General features: G+C 50.7%; 1 protein-coding gene across 4 annotated transcripts in view; it reads left to right on the plus strand.

The window, feature by feature from the left end:
- LOC144756238 (histone H3-like centromeric protein A) overlaps positions 1 to 27,751 on the plus strand; it is a 198,691-nt gene that overhangs the window by 137,950 nt on the left and 32,990 nt on the right. For 2 of the 4 annotated variants that reach the window (XR_013595106.1, XM_078645865.1), the window contains exon 3: positions 10,102 to 10,226. Coding sequence is in view for 2 of the 4 variants with exons in the window: in XM_078645865.1 (XP_078501991.1) it covers positions 10,102 to 10,226 (125 nt within the window). In the remaining 2 variants the exon portion in view is untranslated. The remainder of the gene's footprint in view (positions 1 to 10,101; positions 10,227 to 27,751) is intronic. The other 2 variants (XR_013595105.1, XM_078645864.1) reach the window with 1 other exon arrangement.

Raw genomic sequence — 27,751 nt, forward strand, 5'->3', positions numbered from 1 at the left:
TTCAACTAGAAATTCCACCAAAAAACCACAAACAGCAATGCCTGTCCAGATTTCCCTTGCTTTAACAGCAAAAACCCTCTAGAATGATGGAGAGGGAGACATGGACAGACAAGCCCCATAGGCTGCCATTATGTGGCTCAGAACAGGATACTGTGCCTTTAAGAGAACTTTCCAGAACTTCACAGTATCCCAGAATGCACTGCAGGTCCCTTTTACTTTCAGTTCTTTTTTCCGGCTCCTGCAAGCAGGACCCTGGAGCATTGAGCTCTCCCTTTTCAAGGGTTTATTGGTGATTTGTTCATTTTTTTCACATATTTGAGTCCTTTTCTGAAGTACTTTGGGGCTTTGCTTCCTGGTGTGTGTTTTGGTGCACTCTTTAAGGTCAATATGCCTGCATTATTCAACAAATGCCCTGAGTGCTCCAGGAAGAAGGCCCAGTCGGACCCACACGAGGTGTGTATCATCTGCCTTCCTTCATCTCATGTCCCAGAGTAGTGTGACATCTGCCAGGGATTCTCTAGCAGGACCCTGAGGGATAGGATGAAGATCAGGCTTCAGGGCCTCGAAGACAGAAGACTGAAGGCACAAGGTGGGTCTGGAGGGGCTTCCTCTGCCCATGCTGAGACCTCTGGGGGGCTCCCCAGGGGCAGGAAGACCAGCAAACGTCACCATTCTCCGCCTGCGTCGATTGCACCGACTACGGCGTCGAGAGGGATGACTACAGTCTGTTCCCCGTCTCCCCAGGGCTCTGGGTCGAAGCGACGTCGCCGCTCGGCCTCGAGGGAACTGAACAGACCTCCGTCGAGGTCTCCGGTGACGATTTCGTCGTCGTCGTCGAGTACTCGACGTCGAGAGGTGACCCGGCGTCGGCGCTCGCCGCCACGGCGACTTCGCCATCGTCGAAGATGAGAAGGTAGTCGTCGAGGGGATCCTTGCCGTCGAGGAGAGGATCGCCGTCGAGGCGTAGGAGGTCGCCGTCGAGGCGTAGGAGGTCGCCGTTGAGGCGAAGGTCGTCGTCGCCGTCGAGGCGAAGGCATTCGCCGTCGAGGGATAGGCGCTCACCATCAAGGAGACGAAGCTGGCCGTCGAGGGGCCGACGTTCACCGTCGGGTCGCCGTTCTTCGACGCCGAGAAGGCGCAGAAGGAGTTCTGGCGCCAGGAGTCAGTCTGGCAGGCGTCAAGTGCCTATGGGAGACTCTCCAATGTCCCAGCCTAGTAAGGAGGGCGGGTCACCAGGCTCGGTGTACTCCGTTGTGTATACCCCTGCTAGGCCGAAGACAGTTACGCCTCCTCCTCCATTACCGAGAGGGATTCCTCCGCGGGTTCCCACTCCGCCTCCACTTCCACCACTTCCACCTCATCCTCAACCTCAGCCTCAACCTCAACCTCAGCTGCCGGCTGACAAGCCTCCTCCAATTCCTCCGAGGACAGTTTCTCTGCCACGATATCCGACTCCTCCAAAGGGGACCCCTCGGCCGAGGGCCCCAGCCAAGCCAAAGTCGCCCACCCCGGTGGAACCGGCGGGGCGACCAAAGCCAAGGAGGTCGCGATCCCGTTCCGGACGGAGGGGGAGATCGCGCAGTCGTCACAGACCCTCAAGGTCAAGACGGCGCCACAGGAGGCGCGGATCACGGTCCCGCACGGACTCTCCCAGGACCAGGACCTACTCCTCGACTTTGTCGGAATCCCCAGGGACGAAAGTGTCTCCTGTGGACGACATCAGCACGTTCCAGGATGTTCTCCTGAGGGGTGCAGCAAAATTGGGAATCACGGTGACGGCTCCAACACCTACAACGTCCGTGATCTTTGAGACGCTTCATAGGAAGCATTTGTCTCGCCCTTTACTACCGCTCGTACCAGGATTGGTAGAGCCCGCGGAGGAACTGTTCCTCACGCCTGCAGTGACGAAAGCCGCTCCATCCCGGCTTCTTAAGAAGTACAGGGCCCCGGATTCCTTCCCGGCTTTTCTGCGGATAGACCCGATTCCGGACTCCGTTATAGTGACGGCAGCCAGGAAACAACATTCTACCTCCCCGTCTTCTACCGTGCCTCCTGATAAGGAGAGCCGAAGGATCGACTCAGCTGGCAGGAAGGCCTGTGGGACGGCGTCTACGGCCATGAAGGCCTCTAGCGATGCGGCTTTGCTAGGGCGGCATGATCGTGCCCTGTGGGAATCCCTCCAGCAGTTCACGGAACTCCTGCCACGAGATAAGAAGGAGGATTTCCAGGAGATCCTGAAGGAGGGGATGCTGGTTTCGAACCAGGTCATCAGCGCGGCTGCTGATATCTCTCTTTTGGCGGCCCGTGGGTACTGTCATGGGATCAACCAGCGGCGCCATGCTTGGCTCAGGCTCACATCACTCAAGCCGGAGGCCCAGCAGCGGGTGGGCAATCTGCCCTTCTCGGGGGAAACCCTGTTCGGAAAGCATGCGGACGATGAGATGGCCCGCATGAAAGCGGAGGCCGAGACCCTGACGGCTGTGGGCTTGGAGAAGCCCAAAGAAAAGAAGGCCTATCGCCCGTTCCAGAGACGGTTCAGGGCACAGGGCAGAGGGCAAGGACAAGCTTCGGGACAGCAGCAGCAACAACAGCAGCAGTTCCGGAGGCCCTTCCAGAGCGCCGGAAGGATAGAGGAAGCCAGCAGTCCTCTACAGCGAACAAAGGCCCGGCTGGGTGTCAAATCTGAGCGTTTACTTCCCCTACATCCGTTACCTGCTCCGGTGGGGGGAAGCATTCAATTTTTTCTGGCAGAGTGGAGAAAAATTACTCGGGACAAGTGGGTGCTGAATATTGTTTGCAATGGATACAGTCTTCGGTTCACCAGCCCGCCTCCATCAATTCCTCCGGTCAGCTCACAGTTTCAGCTGCGAGAGCTCCAGGCGGAGGCCAATGTCCTGTTAAAGAAAAGGGCGATAGAAGACGTACCTCTGTCTCAAAGAGGAAGAGGTCTTGTAATCTCTGTTCTTCCTGGTTCGCAAGAAGGACAAGAACGAGTTCAGGCCCATTCTGGATTTGCGACAAGCAAACAAGTGGATTCGCAGAGCAAAGTTTTGCATGCTGTCGTTGCATCAGATTTATCCTCCGCTGCAACAGGGAGACTGGCTGTGTGCTATAGACCTACAGGATGCGTACTTCCATGTGCCCATTGCACACAAACACAGGAAGTTCCTGCGATTCCAAGTCAGCGCCAATCATTATCAGTACACAGTACTGCCATTCGGACTGAAGTCTGCACCCAGAACATTCTCGAAGTGCATGGCAGTGGTAGCCGCACACCTGAGGAAGAACAAGGTGTTTGTCTATCCGTACCTGGACGATTGGTTGATCAAGGCCTCCTCCTTCTCGGAAGCTCAAGCACACTTCCAGAAGACGTACGTTCTCTTGAACAAGCTGGGGTTGCGCATCAACATGTCCAAGTCGGTCCCGACTCCGGTCCAGTGCATACAGTACTTGGGAGCCTCCATCAATACGCTGTCAGCAAGCGTGTCTCCTACGGAGGAGCGACGATTATCACTCCTTCGGAAGGCTCAGGCTCTTAGGACCACTCCATCTACAACAGTGAGGACGGTGTCTTCTCTACTGGGATCGATGGCCTCTTGTATCTTCCTCACGCCACACGCACGGCTGCACATGAGACCATTGCAGGAGTGCTTGGAGGATCAGTGGGATCAGAGGAAAGGGTCTTGGGACGACAGGATACGACTGTCTCTGCATGCTCTTCAGTCTCTGAAGTGGTGGTGTTCGGCGGAGAATCTCCTGAGATGGGTTTTCTTCCACAAGGACATCCCACGCAGACTATCGTGACGGATGCGTCTCTCCACGGCTGGGGGGCGCACTCCGGAGACTTACAGATTCCCAGACGAAGTCCACGTACCATATCAATTTCCTGGAACTCAGAGCTGTTCACTTGGCGCTGAAGGCCTTTCTTCCGTCCTTCCAGACCAACTCTCTGCTTGTGCAGACGGGCAATACGACCACAATGTATTACCTCAACAAGCAGGGGGGCTCGAGATCGGGCACCCTGTCGCAGGAGGCGCAGGCGATTTGGAACTGGCTTCTGGCCAGAGGACTGACGATAACGGCTACCCATCTGCCAGGTGTGCAGAATGTTCAGGCGGACGCACTGAGCAGACTGATTCAGGAAAACCACGAATGGGTCATAAACGACGAAGTTCTAGGAGAAGTCTTTGCAAGGTGGGGGACTCCAGACGTAGATCTGTTCGCCACCGCCGAAAACAGCAAATGCCGAGACTTTGCCTCCAGGTACTACCAGCCGGGGACGCTGGGGAATGCGTTATGGATCAACTGGTCGAACAGCTTTCTATACGCTTTTCCACCCATTCCCCTGATTCCGAAGGTGCTCATCAAGCTGTCCCAGTCCAGGGCGTGGATGATCCTGATTGCCCCGGAATGGCCCAGGCAGTGGTGGTTCACAGACCTGCTTCACCGGTCTCTCCTTCCTCACATACGGTTGCCATGCAGGCCGGATCTTCTCACGAAGTTCTGGGGCCAGATGTTGCACCCCAACCTCTCGTCTTTGAGTTCGGCGGCATGGCTCCTGAGATAGTGCAATATGGCCATTTGAATCTACCTGAAGATTGCATAGACATACTGAAGGAGGCTAAGCGACCTTCCACTCGGACTTCCTATGCTTAAAAGTGGAAGAGGTTTTGCATCTGGTGCAAGTCCAAGAACTATGACCCTACGACGTGTAAGGAAGATGTCATCCTTCCTTATCTTCTCCATCTGGCGCAGTCTGGCCTTAATGTCCATTCCTACAGGAAATGCCCTTCACAGACTTCCTTCTTTCAAATTCCTGTGATCAAAGATTTCTTGGAAGGCTTGAAGAAAGTGTTCCCTCCTGTCCGGCTTCCTTCGCCTTCATGGGAATTGAATGTGGTGCTGTCCAGATTGATGAAGGAGCCTTTTGAACCTATTCATAAGGCTTCGTTGCAGCACCTGTCCTGGAAAGCGGCGTTCCTCGTGGCCATTACATCGGCCCACAGGGTGAGTGAAATTCAGGCGTTGTGAACCTTATACTGTATTTCATTCTGCTAAGGTTGTTATGCGTACTCACCCTAAATTTCTTCCAAAGGTTATATCTGATTTTCATGTTAACCAGACCATAACTTTACTTACGTTTTTTCAGAATCTGGATAAAACCAAGGATATGCATAGGTCAGACAATTGTTTATCAATTATGGATCAGTCAGGATGGGTCTTGCTACCTCTAAACAGTCCATCTCTCGGTGGATTGTGTCCTGTATACAATTGTGTTACCAAAAAGCTAATAAGACCTTAGGGGGTAAACCTAAGGCTCATTCCACCAGAGGCAAAGCTGCCACGACTGCTTTGCTCAGTAATGTTCCAATTGCAGAAATCTGCAAGGCGGCCACTTGGAAGTCGGTCCATACCTTTGCTAAGCATTACTGCCTGGACACTGATGCCACCGCAGACGCTCAGGTTGGGCAGGCTTCGCTGCGAAATCTGTTTGCACAGTAGTGGTGTTATTCCTCTTTTCTCCACCGCCGCTTTGGTGTGGGGATGGGCTTGCCATTCTATTCACTAGATTATGACTATACACAGAGATCCCCTACTACAGAAGGAGTAGTTTCTGTCCTGTAACTCCAGTTCTGTAGTAGGGGTATCTCTGTTATAGTCATAAGCGCCCGCAATCCTCCTCGGTGGAGAGAGATATTCATGTAAGGAATGCTACAGGTCTGGCGTGTTACGCCTTCAAAAAGAATTGAAAGTAAAAAGGACCGGCAGTGCATTCTGGGATACTGTGAAGTTCTGGAAAGTTCTCTTAAAGGCACAGTATCCTGTTCTGAGCCACATAATGGCAGCCTATGGGGCGTGTCTGTCCATGTCTCCCTCTCTATCATTCCAGAGGGTTTTTGCTGTTAAAGCAAGGGAAATCTGGACAGGCTTTGCTGTTTGTGGATTTTTGGTGGAATTTCTAGTTGAAGTACTGGACAGTGTAGCCTGTGGATATAGGCTGCATTAGCTCTTTAATTCTCTCTTAGGTGTCTGTGCAGTTCTGCATTTTTCGACACCATAAGAGATTATTTTTGTTTGCTCCAGGGTCCACGCACATGGGCGGGACTATTCACTAGATTATGAGTATAACAGAGATACCCCTACTACAGAACTGGAGTTACAGGACAGAAACTACTCCTTTTGATACATGTGACTGTCTAGGACCTTCCAAAAGCAATATCAATCAAACAAACTACAAATGCTAGAGGCAAGTTTCTCTGCGAAAAGCTTAGCTATACATTTTGAGCAATTTAATGCCTGGTGACCTTCAGGTTCCCCAGATTATCTTACACTTCCCAGCAAATGGCATTAAGAACGTGGTAGACTACATCCTAGTACAAAGGCAACACTTTGAACTTTGCATCAACTTTGCTGTGTTGGAACCTTTTGTGAATGACCACTTACGACCATTTTGTAACCTACAAGGATTTGACATACTGATGGAGACAAAAAGATTAATTGGACACTTTAAAGTGGCTGTCTCAACGGTTTAAGGCATTAATATATCTAATGGCCCCAATACCTGTTCCAATCACTGCATCTGTTCCCCATGGAAACTGAGAGGTAATTGGCTTTTATTAGCCTGTTCTGACATTTGCAAGGCATTCTGGGTAAAAAAAACAACAAGCTGCAATCCAGGCTGTCAATACCTCAGTGAATTCTCTTTAATCTTCAGAAATGCCATGGTTTTGTAGGAGTTTCTAGGTGTCCGATGACTCCAGCCTCAAATAATGCAGCAATCCCCGCCCACACACTTGTTCAGTCCACATTGACTTCCCCAGTCCTGCAAGTCGTGGTTTGGTTTACACTAATACATTTTAGTGCTGGTGCCTGCATCACTGCATTAAATAGATAAGTCAAGTAGATTCATGAAAATGTGCGAGGAGAAGCTACAGTTGATTGAATTATAGTGGTCGATGGTAGTTTTTAGAGTCTGTGTTAGCCAGACCTAGGTTGAAGAGAGGTGGGTTGTCATGGGTTGTTATGGAGCCTTAGCCCAGCTAAGAAATCCAACGGGCCAGTGACAGGCTCCTCATAAAAGACAATGACAACCAGAAGGCGTCTGTTCTCCTGCTAGACCACTAGAAGGCATCGGTTCTCTCTGCCAGTGGGAGGACACATCCCAATTTTCTAGGTCTCGCCTACGCAGCGCGCAAGCGCCTCATAGGAGGGCCTTCAGCTGTCGCTCTTCACTTTTTCATGCACTGCACTCGTGCTTGTGGCGGCATCCACCTTGCGGGAGCACGCAGCGGCGCACCACAAGCACGAGTGCAGTGCTTGAAAAGTGAAGACTGCTTTCCAAAGTGCGCACGCGCACTTCTCTCCTCGCCCACACGTCCCGGCCACTCACTCGCTCCGCCCTCTCCTTTTTCTGCTCCTGCTTCTCTTGCGCTTCTTGTTCTAAACATTCATCAGTTTTCCACCCTTGTTGGATATATTTTATTAATGAGGAATCCTTTACTTTTATGCCAAGCTCTCGCCTATCTTTTTTGATGTCTCTTACTCAAAGCGACCGTCACTCTGTTTAGCGCATTTTTTATTTTAAGCTTCCTCCTTGGGCGCCACTTTATTTGCTCAACCAACATCAGCACCCACTCAAGTATAAATGTCTTTCTCTATTTCCATTCTTGCTATGGGCTGAATGTTTTATTATATATGTGCACTGCCTTACCAGTGTGTGTGAGTACTTCTGAGCACTTTCTATTAGGACAGAAAGGAGAAGTCTTTCCACACACAGCCTTTTTCCTTCCATTAGTGATCTCCGGGGACGTTCATCTGGCCGGGACCGAGAAATTCTCCAACTGAAGTCCCTTCCATGGCCACACAGATGTTGCCTTTGACCCTGCCCTACAGCCAAACTCCCCAACGTCTTACTACTTTCTACCCATGCGGGGTTGTCACTTCAACAACCGAGCCTTCCTCCTCCAGGCCAAGGTAAATTCAGTTCCTCCCCTCTTCTCCTCATCAGGGATCGCAGTCCTTTTTTTCAAAACAAAAAAAAAGAACGTCAGCCTGTTAACACTACAGTCAGTCTCTACTGTATAGAGTTTTATCTCCTCCACCCCCCCATTTCAAATCTCGTCACCCCTGCCTATTTTCTATACTGCAGAGAAACTTGACCTAGTCGATCAAGAGATCCCAGAAACTTTGCATAAAGGTGTTATTGCTCCTGCTCCAGCCAAGTGTTGTTTTGAAAGCTCTATTTTCCTAGTACACAAGAAGGAGCAAGCATTTGCAATGCAATAGGTATTTACTCGAGTTTGAGCTATTGATATTGCAAATGACAATGCCTTTTATTTTTGTTTTTTAAACATAAATGAAAGGCATTGTCATTTACAATGCCAATAGCTTAAAATCGCCTAAATGCGAGACCTATTGCATTGCAAATTCTTGTATAACATGGTGGGATAAAGCGGCTAACAAATGGTTTCTGGACATCGTGCATTAAGGTCACACCCTAGGACTCATCAATAAACCTCTGGCACATCTCCGAAAAGTTCAACATAAGCAACTACAGGAGCTCAGAAAAACAATTGCAATTCTTCTATCCAAAAAGTGATAGAAAAGGTGCTGAAACATCACAAAACAAAGGATGCTATTCCGGATTCTTCCTAATCCTGAATAATTGAAAATGGAGACCAATCCAGGACCTACGGAGCAGCAAACCAATATCTTAAGAAGAAACAGTGTTACTGAATGGTAACTCCTTCTTTTAATTCAAAAACATGATTTGCTTTCAACAGATCTAGACGATGCATATTTTATATAACCATACTTCGTGCCCATTGCCAGTTTCTAAGATTTGAAGACTGCCAACATTATCAATTCAGAGCTTTTCTATTTGGCCTCTTTTCGGCCCCATCAATGTTCATGAAATGTATGGTACTGGTTGTTGTTGTTGTCTATCTACGGCAAAACAAATGCATGGCCTGTTAGTATCTATCTTACTGGATGATTAATAGCACCATCATACAATCATGCACAAAAGGAGATACAGTTCACACTGTCCACCTTTGCAAAGCTAGGTTTAGCAGTAAACATCAGAAAATCCAAGCTAGAGTGTGAAAGAGATAATCTGGAAGGTACGTCCATCACAGGAAATGGGAAGAACATTAAAAGACTGGGCATTCCTTACACAAGCCCGAAAAATAGTACCAGAAAGGTTCATAAAAAGACACTTGTCACATGTCTTCATACACCTAGCTACTTCCACATTGTCGCCTATGCATAATGCCAGTGCGGGAGGAATTCAGCGAGCAATGGATTCAGGCAGAAGGCAAATGAGGACAAAATCCATATAACGCAGCATAACGAAAGTAGCCTCACATGGTGGATGATAGAAACATGTTTGCAGGCTTACTATTAATGCTATCAGAACCCCAAGTTTGAATAATTACCAGGATGCATAGCACATCTCTAGGGACAGCTTATGAGCGGACATTAGAACAAATCGAAAAAATCAATGCACATCAATCTTCTGTAGTTAGAAGCAATGGGACTTGCTCTAAAAGGAGTCTATGATAACACGTGTTGATACGCATGGACAGTACAACTATGTACTATATAAAAAAGAAAGGGAGCACAAAATATTTTGCACTGTCCCAAGGACACCACATCTGTGGATGTGGGCACTCGAAAATGATGTGGTTGTTCCAGTGGCGCATGTACTATGGCGAAAAACTCTGCAGGCTTTGTTCAGTAAACCACGAATGGAAATCAACCAACATCTTCTGAACTATTGTTCAAGTCATAGGGACAGTCACAGATAGACTCCTATGCAATAAACACCAACCAAAAATGGTTGAAATTCTCAAGTTGATGCTGAAGAGCTGCAGTTCTGAGGTATGGGAATTTCAGCAGGCTGCATAGCAGTATTTAAAGCGCTACAAGTCCTGATTTTGCATTGATTTACGTAACCGAGCACACAATAAAATGTTACAGACATTGCTGTGGTACAGTCACTAAATGCTGGTGTTGTGCTGTTACCAAGTGTAAATGGAGTGAATTGCTGTAATAGAATGATGTACTAATGAAAGCCCCTCCTCTGTTCTTTCCCTGTAGGTGCTGAACACGGGTCTCCTCGGAGAAAAAGAAGATATCGGCCAGGCGAGCGGGCATTGATGGAGATCCGAAAATTCCAGAAGAGCACAAACCTGCTCATTCATAGGCTTCCTTTCTCCAGGCTGGTACTTGAGCCTCTTTTTTTCACCTGTGGTCGAGAGTTCAGGTGTTATAGTGGTTTACATTTTAAAGCTAGATTGAAGTCCTAGATGCCAAACGAAACAACTGCTTTGTGCCTTTTGCAGTACCCCGTGGCACTTCAGATCTTTCCTCGTTTACTGAGCAGTAATGGGCACTCTAGGGATGTGTGTCCTGTTCACCGCTTTAATGGAAGAGCCTGGTCTGGTCCTTGATTGTAGTGAACACCACAATACCTAGCCTCAGCACACTTGAACCACCTAGGTTGTACAGTAACGTGAACTGTGTTTGTGCCGGATTCAAGTTTCTCCTTGGTTGTGTCTTGATAGTATTGCTTTGAGCTTCCACGACAATGGTTGAGGGAGTGCTGCAGGTGGAGTGGGTGCTGAACAGGAGCACATAGGCTTTCGGAGTGTTCCTAACCTTTTATAATGGGCTCACCCCAGCTACCCGCTACATCTCACAGGGCTTGATTTCTTGTGCATAGCCCTGCGAGAGGCCCTGTGCTAATATACCAGCCCTGTGTTCACACCCTGGGCAGGCAACTTGTGAAAACAAGCAGTCCACACACTATGAAGCTATAGGCACCGTTTAGAGAATTCCTTTTGGTAGATGATCCTTACAGCCATCCTTGTGGGATGTAAGGGCCTAATAAGATTTTGCACTCAAGTGCCCTATGGAACTGACCACACGGGGTAGGAGGACCAGTGCAGGGGTGCCACCCTCTCCATTCAATCCTCCACAGCCGTCTTCCTTGCAGGTCTAATGTAAAGGTGCACACAGAGGTGTGGAATATAAATTGAGTATACAGAAAACTTCAAGGTCCACCTTCTTCTTTTAATCAGAATATGTTAGGGCGAGTAAGCCTTCTGGATTTGCTGGGACAGTCGGTAACAGCAAACGTTGATTAATTCAGTACATGCCTGGGCTTTCAGAAAGGGCTGAGTGAACACACAGAGATGCAAACTTACAGGTTTTTCAATGAACAAGTTAGCAGCCCCTAGCAATGTGGTCCCCATCAAATAGCTCTGAAGCAACATGTTGCTCACTACACCCTCAAATGCTGCTCCTCAGATGATCCAACCCATTTGATATTTATGTTTATCAGTCCTATAATGCCCACGTATTGTTTTTCTTTTGAAAGGGAGGACGAGGAGGCTTTTCTGATTTGGTGACCACTTCTCAAACACTTGTTCCCCAGAGGCACTGACAAAAGCACAAAGGTTTGAGCATCCTAGGGGGTAAACCACGCCAAAGATGCCAGGTCTAACTGTGTGCATTGACTGGAGTCTGGTACGCTATAACATGGCTAGCACGCTTGGATGTGTCACCTCGAATACCAATGCTGCGTCAGCAAGACTTTAACTTATATGGAAAGGGGCTCCTGGTATTGGAACCATCTCCCTAGTTGTATGAGCTTCTGCCAGTTTGCTGTGTTATGAGAGCCTATTTTATTTCCACAATGGATTTGAAAGCCAACAACTAATTGACTTAATAATCCTGTTTCAGGAGACCAGCTCCAGATCTTCATCTCACTGTTTTGAAACAGTCTGCCTTGTGACTGACTGGTTGTTCTCTGTATCTCTATCTGTGTGTGTATGGTATTTTTGTAGCGCAAACCTAGCCAAAAGGTAGTGGAACATTGTACATGGGTCTAAGTATGATAAATGGAAACATGCCAAAAGCAAACCACAATAGTTGCCCGAGTGTTAACATCCGTGCTGGGTTCACACATTCGTATTTTATGGCCTGTTTTGAGTTCACCTCGGGTAAAGCGCAGAAGGCTTTATTATCCAGAGGTGTACTTGTGTGGTCATATTTTATATGAAAAAGCAAGATTTGGTGGCAAAGAAATTCTTGCGGCAGGAGATAGTGAAGTTGTAGTCCCATGCTACTGAGAAAAGATTTTTTTTCTCTTCATCAAACATCAGGTGTATTAGTTAACGTACTTCGTGCCTCAATGCTCAGGATAGTGCATTGCAGACAGTTATGTAGCAGTGGGTTGGAATCTGACAGCCTACACAAAATCTGGGTGCAGGCTACTGAAAGTGGCCAAATGCATTTGACAGAGTCTTCAGTTTGCTGGGGGATTTGGTCTATTGTTTAATTGTTACACCTCCAGTCGGGAGACACAAATTGCACACTCTAATTATGGTAAATTACTTTATCTCCCAGTCCCTCAATTTATAAATTTGTTAAATTGTGTATATATTTGTGGTAGGGAAATGTAATAGTTTACTGTCCATGCAAATTATTTTCCATTTCCTGGTTACTGTAATCTGACTTCTGATAGATACATCTGCCTGTGGATTCCTCACCTTATGAATATCCCCTGCTCCAGCATTCCGCAGAATTTTTTCCTTAGCTCTCCGCGCTGACGAGGTCGTCACAAGGCCATGGCTTCGCATGCGGCTCCGCATTACGTCACTGGAGCCATAAGAGGACCACGCCAGCATGATGACGTCCGTTCCCTTTTTTCCGCGCTGTCTACACTAACGTTTTTTTCTAGGACTCCCCAATTCTTTCGTCTGGATACTTTTGTTTTTTCAATTGTATCTCTTTCTCTTTTGACATGTCTGTCCCGAAGAAGTCTGGCTTTAAGCCCTGTAAGGAATGTGGAGGGTATATGTCTATAACTGACCCAGATGAAGACTGTCTTTGGTGTTTGTCGTCTGACCACGACGTCGAGGATTGTTCTTCCAGCAGGAAAATGAACCCGAAGGCTCTGAAGGAACGGGAGGCTAAGCTGTATAAGTCTAAGTCGTCGACTTTGCATGACTCCAAGAGAAGACATAAGAAGAAGAAGAGACATGCTTCTCGGCGCCGATCGTCGAAGGTTGTGGTGTCTAAGTCGCCTTCTTCAGCTCCTCGACGTCGAGTTAATGACTTTCTCTCCTTCTCCTTCAGTGTCTCCTCAGGCGACTCCGGTCCATTCCCCATCAAACAAAGGTACTCCAGAGTGTTCACCTACGCCGAGGTTCTCGCTGGCTCCGGAGGGAGTGTTGAATCCGGCTGATGCTGAGGTTCCTTCAGCCCCTGCGGATGCGCCTGCTGGTTCAGCGGCTCCGTTTCCAGATGTGCCTCGTTTGGATCTCGAACCGGCTCATCTTCCACAGTTTCCGGCTCCGGGTTCAGATCCATAGTGTTTTTTTAATGCAATGTATGGTGTTTTCGCCAGGGCCTCATACCCCTCTGGTGCACCTGCAGGTCCCATGGGTCCTTTGGCTTACAATTTGGGTGTGCCTCAACAGTATCCACAGGCCCCTTTTGTGCCCTTTATGACAGCGACGCCGTCCTGGCACTTTCCGTCTCCGAGGATGTTGACGCCATATGGGCAGTCCCTGGCTCCATCCCGAGAAACTTCTCGGATTCGATCGGCGCCGGTTACTACAGTGGAACCTTCTTCGACGCCGCTCCCAGAGCATTGGACGCCGTGTGTGGTGCCGCTTATTCCGCAGCTGAAGATGCGCTCGAGGAGAGAAGCACAGAGGTTATTGGAGGAGGAGCAGTACCAGGATGAGAGGGAAGAAGGAGAGGTGCATGACACTCAGGATTTGTTTGAAGACTTGTGTGAGGGAAGTGGACTTGATGTTTCTCCTGAGTGGGACTTTGTTTCTCAGAAGGCTTCTCCCTCAAAGGAGGTTGCTCCATACCATTCTGTGATCAGAAAGGCGGCGGATCTTTTGGATTTGCAGCTTCCTTTGGATGAGTATAAGCCTAATCTTCTTACGGAGGTGCTCCATTCTCCTCCTTCGGTGGTTGAACCACTCTTACCATTTAATGATGCTCTGACTGAGTCAATACTTGAGGTTTGGCGCAACCCTCTGTCTGCTCCTGCAGTTTCAAGATCAGTGTCCAGAAGGTATAGGCCTGCTCCTGGGGATCCAGTGTTCCTTTTGTCTCAACCCTCTCCTGAGAGCTTGGTGGTACAGGCCTCTTTTTTTAAGGAGTCTACAGGAGCTTTTCCGCAAGCTCCCGCTGACAGGGATTCAAAGAAGCTGGAACAGTCTGCGAAAAAGGTCTTTCCTTAGGAAGAGGTGTGGCGCCGCGGCTAGGACGACTGACTCCGGAATCTGGGGATCACGGTTCAATCCCCGGTGGCAGATTAGTCCAGCACCATGTGACTCTGGGCAATAGCTTGCTTAATCTTCCCGACGGCCCCCAGCGCCTAGAGACCCTAACGGGTGATTGTGCGCTTTACAAATGTGGATTATTATTATTATTATTATTTCAGATATCATGGCTCTGAAATCTACCAACGCAACTTGTATCTTGGGTAGATATATTCATGCCTTAATGGACTCTGCCAAGCAGCTTCTTCCTAAGTTGTCTGAGGAAGACCAGGGAAATCTGAGTGAGGTGTTGGCGGACTCTCAGGCTGCTGCCCGTCAAGTCATCCAGTCTGGCTTGGACAAGGCTGACTCCGTTGCCAGAGTGATGGGCTCGTCCATTGCAACAAGGAGACATGAGCGGTTGAGGTCTTCTAGGTTCTCTCCCGATGTACAGGCTGCCCTTTTTGATCTGCCTTTTGATGGATCTAGACTTTTAGGTGAAAAGGCGGATTCTGCCTTGCAAAGATTTAAGGACAGTAAGGCAAAGTCTAAATCTTTAGGTCTGCATTCACAATCGAGAGGTTATGGCTATAAAAGGTACAGAGGCTTCGGGAAGTCTTCCTTTCGAAGTTTCAGACAGCCTCAGCAGCAGCAGCAACAACCGCAAAACCCCTTGTATAAGTCATATAGGGGTAAAAGCAGAGGTTGCCGATGTGGTTCCTCCTCCTCCTCCTCCTCTACCTCCCCAGCCCCTCCAGGTAATGCAGGAAAGCAGCCCTAGATCCGCCATCCTGGATCATGTAGGTCCTGTGGGAAGTCTGCTTACCCATTTTCTACGGAATTGGAAATTGATCACTTCAGACCTTTGGGTTCTAGGTCTCGTGGAGAATGGGTACGCCCTTCCCTTCAGGGATTTCCCACCTCCTTATCCTCCTTTCCAAGGTTTTTGCAGCATGCGTATTTTCACATCCCAATCCTGAAGTCGCACAGTAAGTAACACCGATTTACGGTTTGGTCGCATCATTATCAGTTTGCGGTCCTTCTGTTTGGTCTTACTATTGCACCTCGAGTCTTCACCAGGGTGGTGGCAGTGGTGGCTGCCCATCTCAGGAGGGCAGGGATCCCGGTTTTCCTCTATCTGGACGACTGGCTTCTGAAAGCAGAGGGACCAGAGATGGTGCGTCATCATCTGCAGGTAACAACTCAGCTGTTGTTCAAATTGGGTTTTTCAATAAATGTGCCCAAATCTCACCTGGTGCCCTCTCAGTGCAACCTGTTCATAAGTGCTGGACTGGACACTACTGTGTGTTGAGCATTTCCTCCACCACAAAGAATTCTCGACATTCAGGAGATGATCCCTTTATTCCACAATGGAGCGGTTGTTCCAGTTCTGAAGGTCCTTCACCTGCTCGGTCTTATCGCCTCCTGCATTCTGTTGGTCAACCATGCACACTGGCACATGAGGGCACTCCAGTGGTGCCTCCGCAGGCAGTGGTATCGGCACAACAGAGATCTCAGGGAACCAGTCAGGATTTCCAGAGAAGCTGCAGCGGATCTATCTTGGTGGAGCGTTTAGAACAATCTTCCACCTTCCTCCATGGAAGGCCACGTTGATAAACGGATGCCTCTACCCTATGGTGGGGAGCTCATCTGGGGGATCTGGAGATCAAGGGTCTTTTGTCTCGAGAGGAAAGGTTGTCTCATATCAATCTTCTGGAATTCCAGGCGATTCGTTTAGCGCTCAAGGCCTTTCTCCCTTCCCTTCGCGGTCAGTCGGTTCAAGTCCTGACTGACAACACTGCCGCGATGTGTTATGTCAACAAGCAGGGAGGAGTAGGGTCGTACCGTCTCTGCAGGGAGGTTTTGCGACTCTGGTCCTGGGCTCACGACCATCGTATTTGTTTGATGGCAAATCATCTAGCCGGGGTGCTGAACGTTCGTGCAGACCGTCTCAGTCGGCAGTTCTCCGCTGACCACGAGTGGACGCTTCATCCGTAGGTAGTTCGACACATTTTCGGACGTGGGGGACTCCTTGGGTGGACCTATTTGCTACTCTCGAGAATGCACACTGCCCGTCATTCTGCAGTCTCCAGTTTCCGCTGTAGGGAGTGTTGGGAGACACGTTTCAGTTGAGTTGGAGCTCACAACTCCCATACCCTTGATTCCTCGGGTTCTGAGGAAGATTCGCCGAGACCGGGCCCAAAGCACAAGTTACTTACCTTCGGTAATGATATATCTGTAAGATCAGTAGTTAGTATTAGATTCCTTACCTTAGAATATACCCTGGCGTCAGACTGGATCCGGAAAATTTTGCGTAGCAGTACCCCTGCGCGTCGGTAGGCGTCGTCTGCGGCTCCGCGTTCGTCGTCTGCGTCGTTGGCGCCGGGATGACGTCATCAGAGTACTTAGACGCCGCCCTCGCGCACTGACGTCCGTACTTATACACAGCTTTTCCGCACCAGAAACGCAGAGCCATGATAAAAACCAACACTGGTGCCATAAAAACTAGGGCCCTGAAAGGGGATGACCGTAACCATAGATATCGGTTCGCAGAACGGGGAGGATGGGTGGGGCGGTAAGGAATCTAATACTAACTACCGTTTCTTACAGATATATCGTTACCAAAGGTAAGTAACTTGTGCATCTGAAAGAAACAGGTTAGTATTAGATTCCTTACCTTAGAATAGATACCCCAGCAATACCAACCCCGGTGGTAGGTCTGCGAACCAATGATCACACCAGAAAGTCCTGGAGAACGGAACGGCTGAAAAAGCCATCTCTCCGGACTTAGCTGTCCAGGCAGTAGTGTCTTGCGAACGTGTGCAGCGAGGCCCACGTAGCTGCCTGACAGATGTCCTGCAAGGAGATACCCCGACCCAGGGCAGTAGTAGCCGCCGTGGCCCGAGTGGAATGGGCACTTAGCCCCCGAGGAGGCTCCTTTTTAGCCAGAGAGTAACAAGCCTTGATGCACAAGACGACCCATCGAGAAATGGTCCGTTTGTGCACCGCCCGTCCCTTCTTAGCGCCCACGTAACCAACAAAGAGTTGGTCATCCACCCGGAACTGGCGTGTGCGATCCAGATAATATGAGAGTGCACGTTTTGGGTCCAGACGGTGGAGCCTCTCTTCCTCTTTCGAGGGATGCGGAGGCGGAAAGAAGGTGGTCAAGGTGATGGACGGCCCGATATGGAAGGCTGTGACTACCTTGGGCAGGAAAGAGGGTCGCGTCCGCAACACAACTTTGTCCAGATGGACAGAAAGGAAGGGAGGTTGAGAAGAAAGAGCCTGGAGCTCACTCACTCTCCTGGCAGAGGTGATGGCAACCAGGAATGCAGTCTTAAAAGTAAGGAGACGAAGAGGACAGTTATGAAGTGGCTCGAAGGGAGCGCACTTCAGATAAGTCAGAACAAGGTTCAAGTCCCACTGAGGCATCACAAAAGGAACAGGAGGAAACATATGAGTGATGCCCTTCAAAAACCTATTTACAACCGGGGACTTGAACAAAGAGGGCTGATCAGGGAGCCTTAAGAAGGCCGAAATGGCAGAGAGGTAGCCCTTTAGAGTGCCCATAGCAGAGCCCTGCTGGGCAAGAGAAAGAAGAGAGGAGAACCTCTGAAAGAGGGGCAGAAAGGGGATCCACAGCCTTTGCTGTGCACCATGCCACAAATTTGTTCCACCTGCAGGCGTATACCGATTTTGTGGAGGGACGCCTGGCTGCCAGAATCACATTACAGACTTCAGGAGGCAAGTCAAATGGCCTCAACTGCCGCCGCTCAATCTCCACGCATGTAAGTGGAGACTGGACAGGTTGGAATACGTCCCCTGCTGCTGCGACTGAAGGTCCTCCTGAAGAGGCCGAGAATCGGGGGATCGACTGACATGCTGAGTAGCTCAGGATACTAGTATCTTCGTGCCCATTCCGGAGCCACAAGGATGACTTGGGCCTGGTCGCGCCTGATCTTCTTCAGCACTCCCAGGGCAGACGTGGTATAGGCGGAAAGGTTCTCTTCTGTGGCGAATAGATCTAACCAAGGCTCTCCCCACTGCTTTAAGAGGCCTTGCACCACGTCCGAGTTCAGACGTCATTCGTGATCCATCATGCACCGACGGTTGAGTTCGTCCGCCCTGGGGTTCAGGGAACATGCCAGGTGTTGAACCACCAGGGTCACGCCCTGATGTTCCAGCCACTGTCAGAGGCGCAGAGCCTCCTGGCAAAGGGTCCACGACCCCGCCCTGTTTGTTGCAGTACCACATGGTGGTGGTGGTGTCCGTGAACACCTGCACTACACTCCCCCGGACAGAGGGGAGGAATGCCTTCAGTGCAAGCCGGATCGCCCGCAGCTCCAGGTTTATGTGGAGCCGGGACTCCGCCGGAGACCAGAGGCCTCTGATCTCCGCCTCTCCCATGTGGCCCCCCCCAGCCCTGGAGGGACGCTTCCGTCACAACTACGTGCTCCGGTTGGGGTAGGGAGAGGGATCTGCCGCTGACCCAATCGCGGTCCGTGAGCCACCACTGCAACTGTCTTGCAGTGCCCTCCGAGATCAAGACATGGTCGGACAAGTTGCCCTGATGCTGGGCCCACTGAAACTTCAGGTCCCTGCAGAGCCCGCTTCCGCCACCTGGCGTGATGCACCAGAAGGATGCAGGAGGCCATCAATCCCAGAAGCCGCACCGTCAACCTGACCGAGACTCGGGATAAAGGCTGAAAGATCGGAATCAGAGCCTGAATATCCCGAACCCGCTGTTCGGGAGGATAAACCCGAAACTGCGCCAAGTCTAGAACCGCTCCGATGAAGAGGAGCTTCTGAGAGGGACACAGGTGCGACTTCGGCACATTGATGGAGAACCCCAGCAGGTGCAGGAGGTCGGCCGTAGTCTGGAGGTGGCTGATGACTGTCTGGGGCGAGCCCGCCTTCAACCACCAGTCATTGAGGTAGGGGAAGACTGAAACCCCTAACCTGCGCAGATGAGCTGCGACCACCGCCATCACTTTCGTGAACACCCGTGAGGTGCTGGTAAGGCCGAAGGGGAGCACGGTAAACTGAAAGTGCTCGCGGCCTACCGTGAACCGCAGGTAACGCCGGTGGGCCGGCAGGACAGGGGTGTGGAAATAGGCGTCCTGCAAGTCCAACGCTACCATCCAGTCTCCTTGGTCTAGGGCAGCTAAGACCCGAGCCAAAGTCAGCATTTTGAACTTCTCCTTCCGGAGGAAGCCGTTGACGTTCCGGAGGTCCAAGATAGGGCATACGCTTTGCCTTTCTTGGGAACCAGAAAGTAGTGGGAGTAACAACCACACCCTACTTCTGGCCCAGGAACGCGCTCGATGGCCCCTTTGGCCAAGAGGGCCGTAACTTCCTCCTGCAGGAGTTGCAAGTGATCCCCCGACACGCGGAGGTACTGTGGTGGCATGGTTGGAGGGGTCGCCTCAAAGGGGAGGGAGTAGCTCCTTCGGACGATTTGCAGTACCCACCTGTCCGATGTGATGGAGCCCCAGTGGAGGAGGTGATGGCGAACCCTGCCCCCCACTGGCGTCAAATGGGCCTGAAAGCTCGGACTAGGAAGGCTTTGAGGCGGATGCTGCGGGGGTGGATGTGGACTGGCCACGCCGTTGTCCCCTGTTACCGCCGCGACGGTAACCACGTCCGCCACCGCGCTAAATGTTAGTCTGCGGCCCATGGCTGGCAGGACGTGTGGGAGCACCCCTTCCGTGGCCACGAAAGGAGCGCTGGGCAGAAGATTGCTGGCGTGGGGCCGACCGGCCCAAGGACTTGGCCATAGCCCTGGAGTCCTTAAAGCGTTCCAGCGCATGATCTGCCTTGCCACCGAAGAGGTGGCTGCCATCGAACGGCATGTCCATAAGGGTGTTTTGGACATCGGCCGAAAAGTTGGCGGACCTCGGCGTGGCGGCGAACCGCCACAGATGTGGAAACGCTCTTCCTAGCGAGTTCGTGGTATCTAGTCCACATCTGATAGAGTACCGCACTGCGTCCCTTCCCTCCGCAAGGGCTTGAGCGAGTTTCGCCCGGGCTCCCTCCGGGCACTCAGGCAGCACGTCCGCAACCGTATCCCACAGAGAGTGGGTGTAACGGGCCAAGAGGCACGTGGTGTTGACTGACTGCAACCCCAAACTAAGGGAGGAGAACATCTTCTTTCCGAACTGTTCATACCTCTTGGATTCCCGATCTGGTGGTGCCGTCGGGAATGCAGATTGGGAAGTAGAGGCCTGGATAACCAGACTCTCGGGGGTGGGGTGGGTGGACAAGAAACTAGGGTCGCCCAGAGATGGGCGGTGGCGCCTAGCGACGTTCCGATCTACAGGAGGGCCTGTAGTGGGCCTGGACCAAGTTCCCAACAGGACATCTGTGAGAGCCTCAATAAACATCAGTAGAGGTTCTGGGGAGCTTACCTGCGGTTTAAGGACCTCTGTGAGGATGTTGGACCTCACTGTGGCGACGGGGAGCTCAAGAGCCAAGGCCTTGGCTGCCCTCATCAGCACCACACTATAAGCTGCCCCCTCCTCCGTAACCACAGTAGGAGGGGAGACAAAACCAGTGTCTGGGGAGTTATCCAGGCAACTGGCTTCCCCTAGTTCCTGTGTCCAGTCCTCATATGACTGGCACTCTCGTGCCAGGGGGTCCTCAGACCCCCCCCCCACCCCCCCCAGTCTCCCTCGTCGTCCATGTCCTGAAATTCAGGGATAAAGAATGGACTCAGATCCTCGAAGTATTTCTCTTCGGCAGCGCCGAACGCGGTGTCGAGCGACGCCGCTCCGGTGCCAGATCCAGACAGAGGGTTGGACCAGGGACGGCGGCGTCCGAGGACGGCGCCGGGGTTGACACCCTAGGGATCGACGCCGGCGGGGTCGTAAGTTCGACCAGCGGTGATCCAGAACCGGATCCGGCATCGGGACCGAAGTCGCCGACGGCGCCGGAGCCGAAGCACCCGGCCGCGGAACCCGACTGGGGAGAGAGTGACCTCATGGCCATGAGGAAGGCATCGATCTCCTCCGGCGTCGCGTTCTGCCCAGGGACCGGCGGGTATGGAGCAGGCCGCGATGCCTGCGGAGCCGCGTGGGCGGTGTCACCCGAACCCACGGCCGTGTCGCGCGAGTGTCGGGGGGGAGTCAGAAGAGCGATGTCGCCTCTTCGGCTTCTTGTGCCTCTTACCTGAGGACTTGGAGCCCGATGAGTGGTGTTGACTCGCCGAGCTGTGATGACTCTGGCCCCGCGACCGGTCCCTCGACCTCCTTCCGGACCGGGACCTCGAGCGGCGCGGGGCCGACTGCCGGAGCTGAGACGTTTGCTGGACCGCTCCCACCTAGCCTTCGACGTCAAGGCCCGTCAGTCGGGGCACGACTTGTCATCGTGGTCGGGCCCCAGGCAATGTAGGCACCGGCGGTGGTGGTCGGTAACCGACATCAGTCGGTTGCAGTCAGCACAGGGCTTGAACCCGGGCATCCCTACCGGCACCGATAGAGTCGGTAGACTCGAAATGGATCCAAAAAGGATCGAAAAAGCTTAGTCAAAAAGTGACTAAGGGTACCACTTTCTCCGGACCTGTGCTTCCTGGCGCGGAAAAAAGAAGCACTGACGTCAGCGCGCGAGGGCGGCGTCTAAGTACTCCGAACGACGTCACCCCGGCGCCAATGATGTCGACGACGGACGCAGAGCCACAGACTACGCCTACTGAAGCACAGGGGTACTGCTACGCAAAATTTCTGGATCCAGTCTGACGCCTGGGGATATTCTAAGGTAAGGAATCTGATACTAACATGTTTCTTTCAGATTCATATTGATCGCCCCGGATTGGCCAAGAAGGGTGTGATACACAGACCTTCTTCACCTCTCGCGCACCCTCTGCCCGTGGGATTTAAATCTAGTGTTAACTTTTTTAATGGGTTCCTCGTTTGAACCCATGCACAGTTGTCCTTTGAGACTGTTGTCATTCAAAACCGTCTTCCTTGTGGCGATCACGTCGGCCAGGAGGGTGAGTGAGCTTCATGCTTTGAGTTCATAGCCATCTTTTCTGACCATACATGCTGAAAGGATGGTCCTCAGGACCAGGGCTGCTTTTCTGCCTAAGGTGGTAAGTCCCTTCCATCTAGGGCAGTCCATTACCCTCTCTACTTTCTATCCTCCCCCTTCCAAGGAGGAGGGGAGACTTCATCGCTTGGATCCAAAGAGGGCGACTAGTTCTATTTGGATAGAATAAAGGACTTCCATCAGGATGATCAGCTGTTTGTGGGCTATGCTGGACGTATGAAGGGCAAGGCGGTGCACAAGCGCACTTTATCCAGATGGGTCATCTTGTGCATCAAGATCTGCTACACTCTGGCTGGTAAGGAGCCTCCTGAAGGCATTAGAGATTATTCCACCAGGGCTAAATCATCTACTTCTGCCTAGTCTAGGGGTGTTCCTGTGTTGGACATCTGTAAGGCTGCAACTTGGGTCTCCCTACACACTTTTGCGAAGCATTACTGCTTCGATTCCGAGGTGAAGAGGGACTGTCATTTTGCGTGCTCTGTTTTACAAGACTTTTTGGTATAGAGGGTTGACACCCTCCTCCGGGTGTTGGACTGCTGGGGAATTCTATTCATAAGATGAGGAATCCGCAGGCAAATGTATCAATCAAAAGAACAAGTTACTTACCTTCGGTAATGCTTTTTCTGGTGGATACAGTATCTGCCTGTGGATTCCTCACTGACCCACCCTCCTCCCCGTTATCCACTCTTTTATACTTTCAAAGAGGTATTGGTTAATATGGTTATTTCATATTGTCATTTTGTATTTCCTCTATTTGCCTTTGTGTAGGCTTATAGAAAATGCGTGTTGTCTTTTGATTTCCTAATTCATTTTACACTGTGTGTATTGTATGAATACTGTGTACTATGTATACATTGTCTCGATGGTCGGTCAGTCCATTTTGCCTCGGTGGCACAGAAAAAATGGGTAGAATTGACGCCCTCACGCAGACGTGGTCCTCTTATGGCTCCAGTGACATCATGCGGAGCTATGGCATTGTGACTACCTCGTCGGCGCAAAGAGCTAGAGAAAAATTTCCGAGGAATGCTGGCGCAGGGGATATTCATAAGGTGAGGAATCCACAGGCAGATACTGTATCCACCAGAAAAAGAGTTACCGAAGGTAAGTAACTTGTTCTTTAGCTATAGCTCCATCAACAAATACTGTTCAGTGTCGAACACCTTGATTTTAAGATCAATCAATCAGTCGGTATTTGTACAGTGCAGCTAATCGCCCCTGAGGGTATCTTGGTGCTTAGGTGAAGAACCATCGAGGGTGCTGTTCGAACAGGGACTTGGGAGCGAGGTGTTAGAAGGAGCGTACTCTGCTGTAGCTATGGCGTATGCACGGGGCCTGAGCCAGGGGAAGAGATGGAACAAAGGTTTCTGGATGGCTGGTGAAAGTTCAGTCGGTGGTTCATGTATGCTGGTCCTTGTTTATGGAGGGCTTTGCAGGCGTGTCAGTAGTTTGAATAGGCATAGTTTCTGAATGGGAAGCCACTAGGGGTTCCACAGATGCTGGGTGATGTGGGTCTGTTTGGATAGGTTGAGGATCAGGCTGGCCTGCGAATTCTGTACTGTCTGGAGCCTTCTCATGAGTTCGGTGGTGGTTTTTGCGTACAGTGCGTTGCTGTAGTCCAGACGGCTAGTGATTTAAGGCTTACATTACTGTTTTTCTGGTGCTTGTGGGGGAGCAATTTAAAGATTCTTCAGAGCATGCAGATGGTGGGGAAGCAGGCAGAGGAGACTGTGTTGATCTTTTGGTTCATGGTGAGTTTGCTGTCCAGGATGATGTCAAGTTTCTGGGCGTCGTCATTTGGTTTGGGAGTGGGTCAGAGTTCAGCAGGGCACCAGATGCCGTTCCAGAGGGAGGTATGGTTGCCAAAGATCAGCACTTCGGTCTTGTCTGTTTTGACCTGCAGACAGTTTTACTTCATCCAGGCTGTGGCATTCTTCAAGCAGTTGTGGAAGTTGGGCTTCGTTGTGGTGGGGTCAGATGAGAGCGAGAGGATGTGCTGGGTGTCGTCTGCATAGAATATGATGTTGATATTATCGGTTCTGACGATGTCGGATAGAGCCGTCACGTAGATGTTGAAGAATGTAGGGCTGAGGGATCAACCTTGGGGGGACACCGCAGATGGTGCTTTTGGGTTCAGAGGTTAAGGGGGGGGGGGGGTGACAGATTCTCTGCATGCATTTTGTGAGGAATGATGCAATCCATCTGAGCGAGTCTCCAATCTGGTGCAGTCTCTTAATGAGTGGTGAGAAACCATGTTGAAGGCTTCAGAGAGGTTGAGGAGGATCAGGAGCAGCTGATTCTCCTCAGTCGAGTAGGGTGGTGCGGGTGTCGTCCGTGTTGGTAATCAGAACAGACTCTGTTTTGTGGTTGGTTTGGAAACCAGACTGGGAGGGGTCTAGCAGATTGTTTCCCTTCAGGTGTTTGGTGAGCTGACAGTTGATGGCTTTCTTCAGGACCTTGGCAGGAAACTTGAGCAGCGAGATGGGGCGGTAGTTCTGGAGATAGCTGAAGTCTGCTGAGGGTTTGTTGAGGAGAGATCTGACCTCTGCGTGTTTCTATGCGTTGGGAAAGGTGGCAGTGGTATTGGATGCATTGAGGATTGTGATGAGTTGGTGGCTGATCTTGTTGCTTCTTAGGTTGAAGATGTGGTGGGGTCAGGGGTCACTGAGTGCTCATGAGTGGATGGAGTTCATTATGGCTGTTGTGTCCTGTGTGAAGAGCTGTTCTCGTGCAGTGAGATGTTGTTCGGGGGAGGCTTCTGTTTGAGTGGAGTGGCGGAGTCGGAGGAGGTCCATGGTTCAGGGCTTTAAGTTCCTGTAGATGGTGGTTATCTTATTCTGGAAGTGATTTGCTAGAGTATCTCAGAGTGCCTGTGAGGGAGGGATCATGTTCTTGGTGGCTGATGGGCAGGAGAACTCTCTGATGATGTGAAAGAGTTCCTTTGTGTGTTTAGCACTAGCCTCAATGTGGTCTGCAGGGGCGTCCGTTTTTGCGTCTTTTGAGTTGTTGGTGGGCTGACTTGAAGCTGGCTCGTCTGTATAATCTCTGCTGGTGTGCCATCTTCTCTCTAGTTGTCTGCAGCTTTGTTTCATTATGCTGAGTTCCAGAGTTTACCAGCTAGCTTGTTTAGTGGGTCTGCGAGTTTTGGCTGGTTTGATGGCGGCCGCTCGGTTGGCGGCATTGGTGATCCAGGTGTTGAGGTTCTCAACTGCCTGTTTCATGTTGGTTGCGACATTGAGCTGGGTGGTGTTGAGGGCATCAGTCCATTGGTTCTGTGTCAGTTTTTTCCAGCTGTGGAGGGAGGTGCTGGGAGGGTTGGGGTGGTGCAAGGTGGTCCTGTGATGGTGTAAATAATGGAGTGGTCAGTACAAGTGAGGTCTGTGGTATGGCTGTATTTGACTGTTGCTGGATGTGGAGATAGAGTAGGCCACACACTGGACCCTGTCTGTGGATTCTGCAACCAACTTGGTGAGGACGATATTGTCCATTCTTTGCAGGACATTGGCAGAGTTTGTGTATGTTTCGTCGTCCAGGTGGTAGTTGAGGTCTCTGATGAAGGTGTAGTGCTTAGAATCTATGGCAAGTGGGTCGATGAAGTCTGTGAGTGTGTCTTAGAGGCCGGTCTGTGGTCCTGGGGGTCTGTAGGCGAGGGTGATTTTGATGATTGTGCCTTTGATGGATTCTCCTGATACATAAAAAATGTTACCTTCTTAAAGTCCTTCTTGAATGTCACGCCCCCACCCTATCACACATTCCTTTTCTGTTTTCATCTTGAGCATTTCATTATGTTACAATGTCTCAAATCTTGCAAACTTGCGGCATCCAGTGACCATGACCTGGTGACGTAGAAGGTGGCCTTCTCTGAGAGTGTTCCACAGGTGGTGGCTATTTTAGACTAGCCATACTGAAAAAGCTCTTTGGCTAGACAGTAACTGATAGTTGGAACTCTAGCCCTCGTTTAAAATCTGCTCTGCAATTTTTCCATGTGTGGAACAGAAAGGCACGTAGCATAATTTGATGGCAGCTGGGGTGTGGACAGACAGCGGATGTGTGCTCCGTTGGTGTACCAATTCCAAACCTGACTGTCAGTCTGTGCCTGACCACGTTCGCAGCCAAGAACCAAGGTTCTCCCCTCAGCCACCGCTACCCTTCTGTGCTTCTCCATGTTCTCAACCTCAGCCGCCACTCACTGTACAGTTGCCTTGCCACGCCACGCCACTCAACACAGAAGCAGCATTCACATGCACTTCCTATAAGTTCTCATGCACTCTCCCACACACTACACCACCCACTCCTGCACCAACAGCACCCAGCAACCAACTTCCTCACTCTCGCACAAACCAGCCGCCCGTTCACACAGACCAAACACCACCCGCAAATCACACCACACTCGCATGCATGCATGCTTCTCAACATTTGTTCACTCGCCAAATATGCACTGGAGATATGGGACCTACTGCACAACCATGCTTAGGACCTGCTCTTCCTCACAAAAACATGGCTAAACCAAACCTCTGCTCGGACATCATTGACGGCTATGCGATCATTAGGCAAGACTGTCAGCAAAAGCCTGGAGGTGGAGTTGCCATTATTTTCAAAGATACAATCAGCTGCACCACCTACACAGACATCCCCACCACCTACATGGTACACCTCATGTTCAAGATACATATCAGAGCCAACTTCTTCCCGGGATGAACCGTTGTATACAGCCCACCAGGATCCTGCACAAATTTCACCAGCTACCCCACCCCTCATCTTCAACAACAGCACCATCCTCCTCCTCAGAGACCTTACTTTTAACCTAGAAGACTACACTGACCCAAACTATACAACCCTTCTAGAAAACCTAGCAAACCTGGCTACACCCAGCAACTTACCGAACCCACCCACACCACCAGACACCTGTTGGACCCGATTTTCTCCTCAAACGGCAACCTCACAGTGGACAACCCAGCAACTATGACCTGGTCAGATCACGCTTCCGTCAGTTTTAGCATACCCAACCCGCAGGACCACCGACCTGCCACCATAGGAACTGCCTGCCGCAGCTGGAAAAGCATCATAGAATAAAGTCGACTTCAGCCCTCTCCACACACAGGCCTGAGCACACCAGCAACTTGCCGAAAGCCATTGTGAACCTCAACAGCTAGATCACCACCTGCACTGATACCCTAGCTCCTCTCAAGCGCAATCCATTGGCATGAGCCCAACCACAGGCCAGTTGGTACACAGAGTCCCTGGGGCTGACAAAATGGCACTGCAATAAACTAGAGCTCTAATGAAGAAAAAGTCAAGACACCACACATAAACATCTTCAAATATGCACTCAGACGCTACCACCCTCTTCAACGCATACATGATTCCTCTGGCTAATGTGATCAATGCACATGACCTCAAAATATATTTTTCTACACTGA

Source organism: Lissotriton helveticus, chromosome 5_1, assembly GCF_964261635.1.
Source record: "Lissotriton helveticus chromosome 5_1, aLisHel1.1, whole genome shotgun sequence".
Taxonomy (NCBI): domain Eukaryota; kingdom Metazoa; phylum Chordata; class Amphibia; order Caudata; family Salamandridae; genus Lissotriton; species Lissotriton helveticus.